Source organism: Meriones unguiculatus, chromosome 10, assembly GCF_030254825.1.
Source record: "Meriones unguiculatus strain TT.TT164.6M chromosome 10, Bangor_MerUng_6.1, whole genome shotgun sequence".
Lineage (NCBI taxonomy): Eukaryota > Metazoa > Chordata > Mammalia > Rodentia > Muridae > Meriones > Meriones unguiculatus.
In genome coordinates, this window is record NC_083358.1 from 11,481,688 (window position 1) to 11,496,379 (window position 14,692).

General features: G+C 45.7%; 1 protein-coding gene across 1 annotated transcript in view; it reads left to right on the forward strand.

The window, feature by feature from the left end:
• Positions 1 to 14,692, forward strand: part of Cdyl2 (chromodomain Y like 2) — a 181,626-nt gene that overhangs the window by 101,439 nt on the left and 65,495 nt on the right. The window contains exon 2 of the mRNA XM_021638835.2: positions 12,050 to 12,641. Coding sequence (XP_021494510.1) covers positions 12,050 to 12,641 — 592 coding nt within the window. The remainder of the gene's footprint in view (positions 1 to 12,049; positions 12,642 to 14,692) is intronic.

Here is a 14,692-nt window from a genome sequence, read left to right on the forward strand (position 1 = left end):
GGGATCCGGATGTTCCTCTTGTATGTGTTACATCCCCTAATACTCTCAGGGATGCTCCCAGGCTTGATTTCTTTCTTAGTTGATTTTTTTTTCTGCCTTTGCACTACTCCCACAATTCTGGTGGTTTTTTACATTCGTGCTTAATTATGAAATTGGGGAAATGCTTTCCCGCTATGCTTTTTTAAAGACCTCTTGTCTATTTTTGTTTAATTCTCCCAGTGGTCCGTTAGAATCATTTTGTAGCGTTCTGGAAATGGACTCATTGGGATTCTGACTGTAATTGCATTATATTTATTGATCAATTTGTTGCAAACCGGCAACATTAATATATTGAGACTTTCCACACAGAAGCACTGTGGGACCACCCCCATTCATGTAAGATTGGAAAAATCACTGAGGAGAATCTTGTGGTTTACCCAATTAGTTTCCCAATATTTTTCTGTGACTCTTAAGCTTTGTATAGGACTAGACACTCACAGAGAAAAGAATTATGTCTCTCTTCCTGAATGATGGGGAACTAGCCCCTCCCAGTTAAACCACCACACAAGTTAAATGTGTCACTTTAAAGGTCTGCACACATCCTGGTTCTCGGGAGATTTTTTTCTGCTAAGGTTGCATTTAACCCTATACAGTATTCTAATCATGAATTTGAGTTTTCTATTTCCCTTTTAAAATAACGTTTTAGAATTAATGCTGTGTTTGTAAGTATGCTTGGTATGTGTGAGTGTGTGTGTAAGGGTTTGAGAGTGTATATGTGTGGGTGTGCATGTATGTGAATGCATGGCATGTGTGTGTAAGGGTGTGAGAGTATACATGGGTGCGTGTGCATGTGTTCATGTCTGTGTGTGCGTGCAACCTGGTGTATACATGGAGGAAAGGGAAGCAGTTTGGGGCAAGGCCTCTCTTCTCCCTTTACATGTGTGCTAGAAATCAAACCCAAATCTCCAGCCTTGTGTGACAAACTTTTTGGCTGGCTAAGCCATTTCTTTGACCTGTGTTTTATCTAGTTAAAATGCTTTTTACCCTGAACTTATGTGGGCAGCTCCTTTCCCTATCCCCTTCATTCTCTGTGCCACTCTGCGAGTCATTGTCACAGGTATCATTCCTTCCTAGGTCCACCTGTTATGCCGGCTGATTTGTGTGTGTGGACGGCAGAGTTCAATGTCAGGTGTCTTCCTCAATCATGTTTCTCATTATTATTATTATTATTATTATTATTATTATTATTATTGAGACAGAATCTCTCACTGAACCTAGCTGGCTGAGTATTTTGACTAGATTTGCTAGTCAGCAAGCCCCAGGGATTCCCCTGTCTCCATTACCCCAGCTTACTGTATAAGGCTTTATGTGGGTTCTGGGAGTTCAGGGTCGGGTCCTTAAACTTGTGTGGCAAGCATTTCACTAAGTTATCTCCACAGTCCACTCTCAGCTGTGTTTTTTTTTTCCCAAATGACATGTTGAAGGTCACCTTGAGGTCTATATGTAGTCCAGTAGGCTTTGACACCTGCATGGAGCCCCATGATCACGGCCACCATCATGTAAGGCAATTGCATCACATGAAAATCCCGTTGTGTAGCCACGTGCAATCATACCCTACCAAGTGGCATCTGACACCCTCAGATCTCCCCATCTCTGTGTTTCTAGCTTTTCCAGGCTGTCACACAAATGGAGCTACACAACAGTCACAGCCTTTTGGGATCTGTCTTCTGCCATAGTGCAGTTCGGATTTCAGATTCACTCCGGTTGCTGTGTGAATCAGTTGCTCGCTCCCTTTTGTTTCCGAGTGGTAGTCAGTTCTGCAGAGTCCCTTCAGTTTGTTTATCTGCTTCCTCGCTGAAGGGTGGCTGTTACTTTGAGATTGGGGCAGCTATAAACAATGCAGCTGTGAGTATTCACACAGGTTTGATTGATTTTTGGCTCGTATTACACTTAGTCTCATCTTGCCTTTCTTCACTTAGCATTTTTTTTTTGTTTCATTACTTAATGCTCTTTTGTTGTTAAAGTGGTTTCTGTGCTGTGAACATTATTTCATCCTCTCGGTTGATTTTTAAAGTGCTCATTTCCTTTTCTCACGTCTGTGGGTCTTTACCTTCGGTAGACTTTTGAGCGTTGGAGCGACTTTTGACAGATGTGTGTTTCACCACTGTGGTTAACATGTTGGAGCATGTTTCTACATGTCAGAAATTTTGCTGGTGGCTCTTGTTGCTGCCTCCAGCCTGCTGCCCCACCTGCCCCCTCCATCCTTGATGGGACCTCGGTCCCAGGGCTGAGTTTTGCCTGGTATGTGATCCTTTGATCCCTGAGGTATGCCTCTGGGAATCAGCATGGTGCCAGTGCCCCTACTCCTAGAGGCTGTGCTTCTCTATTTTCTGTCCTTCACCAAATGTCTCCTGCATGGATATAATGCAGTTTATTCATGTTTGAAAATGTGTCCTTGTTCAGTTTTCTGTGTGCTCCAAAGGAAAATGCTATGATTATTCATGCCATTTTGTGGCTATTACCTGCTTTTCCTGAAGGCAGAGACAGTTTTTCTTTCTCAGAATATCTGCAAACATGCTTCATAGATGGAACCCCAGGGCCTTGCACAAGCCAGGCAAGCACTCTTCCATTGAGCTATACTCGCAGCATGGGGCATATAGGGAGCATATTCTCCAGTGACAGGATGCAAAAGTTAGACCCTGTTCTCTGCTCTTCTTGGGAAACCTCTTTCCCTGTGTATGTCTTTATATGTGTGCAAGTGTGTGTTTGAGTATGTATTCATGTGTGTATACAGGAATGTGTGTTTGTGTGTCTATTCATGGGTATACATGGATATGTATAGGCATGTATGTGCCCATGTATCTATATGCATGTATGTGGACATGAGTGTGACTGGCAGGGGTCAATGTTGGGTGTCTTTGTCACTCTCTACCTTGTTATTTGACACAGGGTTTCTCACTGTACCTGGTGCTTGCCATTTTGACTAGACAGGTTGGACAGCAACCTAGGACTCCTGTTTCTTGCCCTTTACTTCATAGAATTGGGTTTACAGGTATGTTCCAGGACACCTGTAACATACAGAACATAACATAAAGAAGCTGGCTTTATATGGGTTCTGAGGATCCAAAGCCATATCCTTGAGCTTGCACAACAAATGCTGTGCCTACCAAGCTATCTCTGTGGCCCAATGTTTGTGACTTTATTGTATATTTTGTTTTAATATTCCCTGAAATTGTTCTTCTGGGTGGAGGGCAGTTGTTACATGACAGAATAGGGCTCAACTGTTTGACATGAAGATGTTTTGTAAACTGAAAAATAGAGTCTTCATATTCATCTCTCTTCCCTTCCCACAACCATCACTGAATGCTCTTCTGAACTTCTAGACACAGGACTTATAGGGTTTGTTTGTTTGTTTGTTTGTTTTGTTTCATTTTGTTTGTTTTTCTCTCTTATGCCTTGATTGGCATTTTTTGTCTCATCCCTGCCACTAATGTTGGTTGGATCTCTGTAACCTCTTCTGGATGCCTAGCCTAATTTACATTGATATATCCTTTAAAATCAGTAGCCGTTCCCCTGCCATCCTGTGGAGTTGGTGAGGCAATGGTTGATGGTACCAGTTGGTTTACTGCATGATTCTGGCCCTTCCTGTTTCCCCATGGGACTGTCTACCTTCTCTGGCTCTTTCTCTCTTGGGCTCCTTACCTCTTTCTTCATGTGATTCTTTCTTCATGTCACTCTCCTTCTCAGTCTGTTGGCTTCATCTTATCATCTGTCTGCTTTGAATACAGACGTCTTATTTTCTACAGAAATGGAAAATTCCACCCACGCTTGCTGAAGGCATATAGTGATGTCTCATTGGTTTGGCTTTCTGGAGAGTTTTAGGTAGTGGCCATGCTCATGGTGTAGGTCTTTCAGTGACTGTGTGCTCTTGGTTGAAACCAGGCTTCTTCAGACAACTGTGGAGTCCTATTTTTATCACCTTTATCACCTGGTTGTCAGGGAGTATCTCCAGGTCAGACCTCACTTGGAAGCACCTTTGATTGACATAGGTCCGGGTCAAGTGTGTTGGTCTGGCAGCCATTTCCCCAGGGAGGTGTTGTTGGGCAGAACATGCTCTTCCTGTCTTTCTAATTGGGACACCTGACACAACAAAGTGGGCAGTTCCTTCTGGGACTCTCCCTATCCTTTCTTCCATGAAGACCTCATTCGTCACATTTGCACCCCAAGGGAACTGTCTCGGGATATTGACAGGATTCACAAAGAAAGGTCCATGTTGGGAAGTAGGAGCTCTTAGCCACTACTAGCAAAAATGCAAGTTATTACAACCATATGGAAATCAGTATGTAGATTTCTCAAAAATAGGGGAAAAAAAGAAAAATAGAACATTGATATGACCCCCCCCCCCGTGCTGTTCTTAAGTATATTCCCAGAGGCCTCTCCATCCTATCACAGTGATGTTTGCACATCCATGTTTATTGCTGCTGTGTTCATAAAAGATAGGGAATGGATGTACATCAGTAGATGAATAGGTTATGAAAATGTGGATACATATATGTAATGGACTATTATGTAGCTGTAAAGAAAAACAAAGAACTTTGCTGGAAAGTGGATGACTCTGGAAAGAATACTACTCAGCGAGGTGACTCTAACTAAAAAAAAAAAAAAAACAACAAAAACTCAAATCCAGATGGGTATGGTAGCACATGCCTTTGATCCCAGCACTCAGGAAGGCAGAGGTAGGCAAATCACTGTGAGTTCGAGGGCAGCCTGGTCTACAAAGAGTCCAGGACAGCCAAGGCTACACAGAGAAACCCTGTCTTGAAAAACCAAATCCCCCAAAACAAAACAAAACTCACAACAACAAAAACAAACCCAACAAATTTTTCATGATATGAAAACCCTGGCCTGTAACATGTCCATGTTTATATGTAATCAGGAGTGAGTATGGGGGAAGGCTTAAATGTCTAGAAAGCAGACAGAGAGAGGGTGATAAGGAAGCATGGAGTGACATAAAAACCCATGGGACATGAAAGAGGAGCCAGGACGGGGGCTCCAGGGGAGGGACAAGGCAGCAGGGGGTGAGGGATGGGAAGGAGACCCTTAAAAGCACTTTGTTTAAAAATGTCGTAATGCTCTTGAAAATATTTGAATGTGAATTAAAAATACAGAAATGTAAAAAGGAGAAAGATGTCCTCAGAGGGTCAAGGGAATGAGTTATATTTTTATCCAGGGATGGCTGCTCTGGTGATGTCCATGGGCAGGGACAGCACTCTTTATTTTTTTTTGTCTTCCCCGTTCTTTGTTCTCAGAGGCCAAGGCCTGTGTTGGCAAACCTGAGTTCCCAATCTTGTGTGCTGGGAAGCAACGCATTCAAGGGTCTGAAAAGTCTTTGATAGGAGATCCTGGGTCCCAGAGATACTATGGTTTTCTCTTCTGCTTTCTCTGGGGTGGGAGGGGGTGAGGGACAACGGTTGGTGGGAAAAGCTGGGATATGGAAAGTGATTGAGGATTAGGGAGAGGGGCCGACATGGCATGCAGAAAAAACCCTGGCTTGTCCAGATGGGGAGGGTAATCTAGCCATGTAAAGATGTCACAGGTGCATAGGTGGCCTTGTCATGCGTAGAGAGAAAGGCTCTGAGGGTGATGATGCTCTGTTGGCTGTTAGGTTGGGCCCATCACACACAGTGAGAAACCTATATAAGGCTCTCATTGGAAAGGTGAATCCTGAAGCCAAGGTGCTGTGGACCATTCTGTGCTCTCTGTTGTTTATCAGAGGTTCTGGGGGGAGGGGGCAGGGGGAGAGATGCTGTTCAAGGTCCTCAAATTCCAGGAGCCTCATTTTGTCCTCTATAAAAGACAAAATAGAGTAACCTCATTGGGTCATTTTGAGGATGAAGTGAGTTAATATTTTAGGAACAGGTGCAACAATGGCTGGCTCACTAAATATTAGGCATAGCTCTTAATGTGTTTGCCTGCTGGTAGGAGGCTGGGAAGCAGGGGGCGTGGCCCCTGTGGGTGTTGACTGGATCTAAATTCCCACCTCCTTTCAGCATCTTTTAGCTTTGCCTAGCTCCTTCTCAGATGTTCATCCGAGGCAGCTCCATCTCTCTGCCTTTCTGTGTCCCAGTCCTCTCACCTTCCTTACCAGAGCACTTTCCTGATCTCCTCTTACACATTGCCTGCCACTCACTCTCCACGCCTGTTTCTGTTCACAGTGGTCCATCCAGTGAATGGATTCCTCCTATCTGTGAAGTAGTTTCCTTTTCCATGCCTCTCCCTGCATGTTGATGGTCCACAGAGTTGATAGCTTCCCCTGGTCATGTGTGGCTAGATAGCTAGGAAGTCGAGCTACTGAATCCAGTAGCCTTGAGTTCAAAACTTGATATGGACCTTCTGGATATATGGTACCAAGAAGCCACCCATCTTCTTTGAGCCTCAGTCTAACCACTTGTCAAATAGCAAGAATAATGCCCTGCTGAAGGGCTGGGCACAGAGATGAGCTTGAACACTTTATTAGTGGTTAACATAATCCCTGGGACTGCCATCATTATTATTCCTAACGGGACAGTCATCTTGGGGTCACTGTGACACAGGTAATGATTGCATGAGGACCTCCCTGCTCACACCTTTAGAAGCATCAGCTCAAGTTAGCTGGAATCAGAGAGTGTGAACGTTAATTAACAATTTAGCTGAACCCTGAGGAATAGTTCAGCATCTCATATTGCTCATCTCTGAAAAAAAAAAAAAAAGAAGCACAGAAGTTTGTGGGGTGTGGGCATGCCAGCTCTTTGAACACTGTTCACCTGTTTGTGAGTGCATATAAGCTCAAGGAGAAGGATGTGACAATTCTTCCATTTGCAAGGAGTAAGCTCTAGATAATGCTGCTGACTGGTACAAGTAGGTGAAGTGTCAGGAGATGGAATGATGGAATTGTTCAGACCAGGGCCTCATCTCTGGCAGCAGGAATAAGGAGTTGGGAGACAGAACAGAGGTGGGCAGCAGGGCTGGGGTGGTTCTGGAAAAGTAAGATATCTCAGGTAGGAAGTGTTGCAATGACAGGCCAGGTCAGGGTCAGGAGGCTTTAACCTCAGCCAGCAGAAAAGGAAGCATCAAGTTCAGTTCGAGGCCCTTCCCTGAAGAGGAGCCAGCACAGGCACACGGGGAAGGCAGGTGAGTTACAGGAGATGACAGAAATGAAGTACAGTGAGATGCTTGGGCACACCTTTTCTCCAAGTTCCTTTGGGGCATTTTGGTCTTTCATAAAAAGCATTTTTTCCCCAAAACCTGAAAGGTACCTTTCTTGTTTGTTCTAAATCTTGGGCAAATCTGTGTCAGGCAATTCTGTCCACTGGCTTCATGAACAAGAGAGCATCTCTGGGTGCTATGGGCTTCCGAATATGCCTTTTCTGAATTGTAATCCTTCCATCCCTCCTCACGGTCCTGCTGGTAGCTGATATTGTTAAGTCTATTTTACACATGTGGAAACTGAGAAATAGAGTGATGGGCAAGTTCTCAGTCATAGGGAGAGAGGGTGGCAGAGTCAACAGGTTTTTTTTTTCCCCATCCTTAAACATCAGGCTACTAGGGATGATACCATTAGTTCTATTTGTAGTTGGAATTGAGTTGGTTTACTGTCCAGTGGCTTTGTGTATGGGACAGAGGTGGACAGTCTGTTGAAACCCTCTCCAGTGTGGCCTCCAGCCATCTAGGTTCTGCACCCTTCCTGACAATGCCCTATTCTGGAGCAGCACTACTGTGTGCAGCCATCTTCTTTACTTGGAAACATTTATGCAAGGAGGTAGACACTCTCCCTTCTTTTTTGGGAGGATCTGATTGTCATCTGAGGTCATTTTGTGCAAGGTGGGGAAACATTCTGGTCATAGGCAGCAACAAGAGTTGTGGTCATAGGAATGATACAAGATTAAGTAACGTGTATTGTGGAATGTGAGAACTTCTGGTTGTATATTCTCCACAGCCACCCAGTGAAATGGGCCGGTTACTTCCTCCTGGCTCTTTGCTGTATGAGTTACCAGAGGCACAAAGACAATTATAAATGTATGTGCTTAAGAACATGTAGTAGGGGATTTAACCTAGATGGTCTTGTTCCAAAGCCTACGTTTGTGTTCTCTCTCTCTCTGGCTTTTTGAGACAGGGTTTCTCTGTGTAGCCTAGACTGACTGAACTTGCTTAGTAGACCAGGCTGGCCTGGAACTCACAGAGATCCATCTGCCTGTGCCTCCTCAAGTGCTAGGATTACAGAAGTATGCCACCAAGCCTGGCTGTCTGGGTTTTTATATTATACTAAGTTCATTTTAACTTGACTGCCATCCATCCATCTGCTCATCCTTTCATGAGCCCAACTGTCTACCCATTCCTTACCTGTCATCTGTTTGTCCATCGGTCCTTACCCACTTATCAGTCCATCCATTCAACCATGCATCCATGTACCAATCCATCCATCCATTGGTTAATTTTTCCATCCATCCAACCATCCATCCGTCTGTCCATCCATCCATACATCCATTCATCCACCCATCGACCCATCCATCTATCCATCCATTCATTTATTCATCAGTTCATCCATCCATTTATCCATTCATCTATTTGTCTATCTGCCTATCTGTCCATCTGTCCACCCACTCACCTACCCTCTGTCTACCCATCCTCCCACCTACCCACCCACTCATCTACCCATCCATCCATCCATCCATCCATCCATCCACCATCCATCCATCCACGCACCCACCTACCCAACTAGCTGTGGTTAGCCAGTTACCCATCCATCCATGCATTCACCTGCCCATGCATCCATATATTTACCCACTTATCTATCACCCATCATGATCCACTTATCATCCACCCACCAACCCACTATTAAACACTCTTTAGCTCCCAAGAGCTGTGTAGACGCTGATGGCACTCCAGGTGGTGTCCTTGGGTGTGGTGTCATTCCAGGTACTGCCAGGCTGCTCATTCCCAGGTTCTGTCAGCTGTGCAGTCTCTCCCTACAGTGTTCTCAAAGGAAGCAAAGCTCCAGGCTCTTTCAGAAACCCCCAGAGCTTTCTGAGGTGTTATTGTAACTTACTGGCAGCACCTTTGATACCACAGGTTGGGAGTCAGGATGAGTTGGTCTCAGTTTCATTTAAAAAAAATCAAAACAAAACTGTTATTGAGTTTGTGTGATGTATGCAATGCATATAAAGCAGAGTCTTGTAAGGAAGAAAATTGTAATAGAAAGAGGTCAATTTAAGTAGAGACGAATCAATTAAGGAATCAAGTATCATGAAGAGGAAATGTGGCCTAGCTCTATCCAAATTTATTAAGGCAGAGCGGTAAAGGCCACTTCATTATTTCCCATAGCATCTGTTGCATGTTAACTACCAGGGAGATGATCACAGTTGACAGAACTTCAAACTGTGAACAAGCAGAGTCACATAGGTGCCCCTTAGACCCATTGCTTTACAGCAGTTGGCATCCTCACTGCACCCATCCCTCCATCTCCTATGGTCTTTTGTGAGTTTCAGGAGTACAGTCTTCACATGTAGCTCAATGTCAGTGAATCGGAATTACATTCTGTAAATAAATTGTACTGTCATTGAAATGGTTGAAAAGTAGGGGCATTTCGTCATGAGAGAGCACTTACCTACCATTCACAAGGTCCTGGATCCTGGGTCCAGTCTCCAGCATCACCAAAGGAAATTTTAAAAAATGAAATATGTTTGAATGCAGTATTTTTAATTTTTTTTCATGGAAATTGAGCATGTCAGGAGTTGTAGAACAGAGCCCATGTAGACTAGGTTGGCTTCAAACTCACAGAGATCTGCCTATTTCAGCCTCCCCAGTGCCAGGATTAAAGGCATGCACCAGCACATTTTTTAAAATATATGTATATTTTTAATTAATTCTTGATAATTTTATACAATAACAAAATATATTGTGATCATACTCTCACTCCTCCCCACTTCCCTAAATCCTCCAAGATCCACTTTCCATCCTCTATACTTCCCAATTTGTATTTTCTCACTCTCCTATTTAGAACCCTGTTTGTAATGCCCATATGTAAATGGGTGTGGCCCTCTCCCTGGAGTTTGGTCAACTTACCAAAGTCCATACCCTTACAGAAAACCAACTCCCTTCTCCAGAAGCCATCAACTGTCAATGGCTTCTCAGCTGGGGAAGGCTTGTGAATGCCTTTCCCTCCATGTTGGACTGTTGGCTGGCTTGACCTTATGCAAGTATTGTACAGGCAGCCACACCTGCTGGGAGTTCACGAGTACAGTGGTCCTGTTATGTCCAGAGGACTCTGTTTCTCTCAAGTTCTCCTTTAACCTCTGGCTCTTATTTCTGTCCCCTCTTTCTTGATAATACTTGAGCTTTAGGGTGAGGAAGTGTGATATAGACATCTCGTTTATAGCCGAGCTTTCTGTAGACATTTGTTCTTTGCACTTTGACCAGTCACCACTGGCAAAAGTGAGTGCAAACATATCACAAGGTCGAAAGGAAAATAAATGAACTCTTAAAGCACCCTTGGCTTAGGTCACATGGGATGAATCATCAGGTAAAGACACGTGCTATCAAACCTGATGACTTAAGTTGATCCCTGGATCCCACGTGGAAGAATTAACTTCTGGAAGCTGCCTTCTGACATCCACAAATGCACAGTGGCACTCCCCCTCCACACACACACACACACACATTGTAAATGATTGTTTCGGTTTTCTAATAAAAATGAGCCTTCACTTAGATACAGCAGCTGTTAGCACAGATCCAGCATTACCCTGAATGAGTTTGTCTTGGAATGTAAGGGGACATGTTTCTAAAAAGAAGCACATGGCTTGGTTGTGGACAGTAGGTTTATACCTACCACTGTTATAGCCTGCCTGGCTTGTGTTCTTGGCCAGGTTGCCTCGTGCACTGTGTCCAAGTTGGTTTTTTGCCAACTTAACTAAACATATCTAGGCATATCTAGGAAGAAGGCATCTGAATTGAAAAAAAAATGCCTCCAGAAGATTGGACTATAGGCAAATCTGTGGGGTGTGTTCTGGATTAATAATTGAGGTAGGAGGGCCCAGCACACGATAGGTGGTACCAACACTGGGCACATGGGTTTGAGTTGTCTAGGAAAGCAGGCAGCGGGAGCCATAGGGAGCCAAATTGCTACCAGTAAGTAGCATTCCCCCATGGCTTCTGTTTCAGTTCCTGTCTGACTTCCCTTGGTGTCCAAGTGTGACCTGAGTTGAAATCTGAAATAAGCTATCTCTTTTTCACGGTGCTTTTGGTTGTGATGTTCTATCATGGCAATCGAAACCCTAACTAATCTCAGTCTCTTAACTGTCAGATGGAAGAATGTCAGTGCTCCCCACGGCAGTATGCCTGGCACCTGTTAGCCCCTCACTGATTGCTGTACTCATCTCTCTGCCTCCATGTTGCACTCCTGTGTGGCATCTGGGGTGGCTACATGGAGGAGAACCTAGCTTTGTGGATGCATTTTGTCCTGTGTGAAAGATTCCTGCACCTGAGAAGGTTGGCATGGTATGGTGACTGAGAGACAAAGTTTGGGGTGAGAGTTGTTCCAACCCCAGGTCTTCTCTTACTGGTCCTGGGGCTTAATCTCTCTATGCCCTGGTCCCCTCACTGTAAAGTGGAGACAGAGAAGATGCTTGCTTATTGGGATGTCAGGAGAAAATAGGATGGCAGGGTCTCAGGCCATCATTCAGTAGTGTCCAGCTCAAGAATGCCTACTGTGAATTAATGAAAGCTGTACATTAGATTTATTATACAAAGATGGAAGAGATGGCTCAGCAGTTAAGAGGATATATTGTTCTTGCAGAGGACTCCAGTTTGGTTCTTAAAGTGCATGACCTTACGTCTGCAGGTCATCAGGCAAGCTTGACTGTTGGTTTCATGATTTAATGAGTTTCCAGGTTGGGTGCTGGTGGCTAGAGTAGCAGATGTTAGCATGGGGTCAGTGTCTGCCTATCCATCTGTAGCTGGACCTACGATGGCCGAAGGTCCTTTGGAAGATGGATCATTCTGTTTTCTTTCTCACTGTCTCCTCTTGCCTTCCCAGGTTGAAAGGATTGTGGACAAGAGGAAGAACAAGAAGGGGAAATGGGAGTATCTTATCCGATGGAAAGGCTACGGCAGCACGGAGGACACCTGGGAGCCAGAGCATCACCTCCTGCACTGTGAGGAGTTCATTGACGAGTTCAATGGGCTGCATGTGTCCAAGGACAAGAGGGTGAAGTCAGGGAAGCAGGCCGGAGCCTCCAAGCTGCTTCGAGACGCCCGCAGCCTGCCAGTGGAGAGACTGTCCCATCGGCCTCTGGAACCCGGGAAGAGTAAATCAGCTTCCCACAAGAGGAAGCGCGTCAACTCTCCCCTGTCCAGGCCCAAGAAGGGGTCTTCGGGAAAGGCCCCTGGGGCTGGAGACAGGGCAGCCAAGACCGTGTCCTATAGGACTACTCCCAGTGGCTTGCAAATCATGCCCCTGAAGAAGGCCCAGAACGGCTTGGAGAATGGAGACGCTGGCTCTGAGAAGGATGAGTCGCAGTTTGGAAATGGGTCCAACCAGCCAGACTTGGAGTTGAATGACCAGGCTGCAGAGCAGGACACCAGTGATTGTGATGGGACCCACTCCACGCTGGTGGAGAACGGAGTTGGTTGGTGGCTTTTCTTTCTCTGGGGGGATGGGGGGAAAGGTTGGTTTTGGCTGGCCGCCGGCTGTTCTGTTGTTGTTTGAGATAGGATCTTATGCAGCCCAGGTTGGCCTCAAAGTCACTTAAGTATTCTAGGATGACCTTGACCTCCCCTATCTCTTGCCTCCACCTCCTAGGTGTTGGGGTTACAGGCCGGCACTGTTATAGCCTGTTTTAAGTAGAGGTGGAACATGGGGTAATAGGCATGCCAGGCAAGTATTCCACCAACCAAGACAGCCACCTCTCAGCCCCTTGATCTGATTTTTCTTTGAACCTAGAGAAACACCTAAGTTGCCTCCCACCTCCTGTCTTTGACTCTTAGCTACCTGTTAATACTACTTTTGTCTCTTGTGTCAGACCGCAGAGACTTGACCTCATTCCTGTGCTGGTTATTAGACACCTTTGTGTGTGAGGATATCAAGCATAAGCCTAAGATGGGTCACAAAAGCCTAACTACAGCCAGGCCTATCATCTAGCTATGGGGGAGGCAGAGGCAGGAGGATTGCAAGTTTCAGGTCACTCTGGGCTATTGCTTGAGGTCACGGTCAGCCTGGGCCACTTAGTGAGATCCTGCAATGTAAAGGGGGCATTCAACCCCCATGCTGTTAAATACAGAAAAAGAGATTCCCTACTACAGTACAGGACACCCAAGGCCATGGTCAGCACACCAGACCCACAACTTTGAGGGTAGCTCAAGAATTTTCACATCCCAGGATGCAGAAGTCATCTCCAGGGGGCCAGTACCTCCCCTGGGTCTCACAGCCTTTGCTTGCAGTCTTTTAGTGCCCAGTGAAGGGGGGAGGGTGTCGCCTGGAGGCTGCCCTTCCTTCCATCCTATTTGCAGGTGGAGTTTGCCAAGCAAGCACAGGATGGGAGGTGCCTGCCTTCTGGTGTCAACCAGCGTAGGTGGTGGGTTTTATTTTTGTATTATGTCCTGCTTCGGCATAGTCAGGATGCCATCAGAAAACACCTGAGACCGAGTCACCACGAAAACTTAATTCTCACAGTCCTAGCGACTAGGAGGTCCAGGATTGAGGTGGCAGTCAGGTTAGGCTGATGAAGGCTGGTCCTCACAGGTGGAGCATGACTTCAAGCTGTGTCCTTACTTGAGAGGCAGGACAGCACAACTTCCATGCTTCTCTATTTAATTTCTTTATAAAGTCTCTGTTTAGACCAGGTTTGCCTTGGAGCTTCCTTTGTAAACTCACTAATCCCATTCAAGATGGCAGAGTTCTCATGACTTCATCACCCCCTACAGGCTTTGCCTCTTGGAGCTGTTACATGGGGAGTTGGGTTTCAAGTTATGATTTTCAGGGGAGGGGAAACCCCAACACCCAGACCACAGTGAGGCCTAAGTGCAGTTACAAGCCCACCCTGCGCCAGCTCTTTTGTTGCTCCCTTTTGCCCTGTCTGGGAAGCAATGCATACTGTGTGCAGCTTGCGTTAGATCATGTACATCTTCCCTCTTACAGTCGCTGGAAGCAGAATTGAAAGGGGGGGGGAACTGACCCTGGACCACTCCAGTTTCCCATGCTGTGACTTCTTCAGTGGCCTGTGTCTTTGGGCAAGTGTGTTCCAGTTCCATGCCTCTTCCTTTTCCAAACAACCTTTTTCCATACCCGCAGGCATCTTCATCTTTGGAGACCAGAGCCTCACATTATGGGGGCTTCAGGAAATACTTAATAGGCACATAGCACTCCATGCCGAATGTGCAGGGCCTTCAGATGCCCCTGATGGGATGAGAGGGGACAGGGATGCCGGGATGCAGGTGGTACAGGTGGTCATGAGTTAAGTGCCTGTCAGTGATGGTGCTGAATGTGGGGTCTGGACCGTTCTGAGCACGCTCCATTTGGGGCAAGAGCTTGCCATCTTTAGGAGAATCTGAGCAATCGCTTAGAGGTTCCTCCTGCTCAGAGAGGAATTTCACCCTAGCACAGTTTATTTAGGCATCTGCCCCAGCCTGACTCATGTTTCTGTCTGGGGATCCCCAGTGCCGATATGCCTGAGCCTCTAGC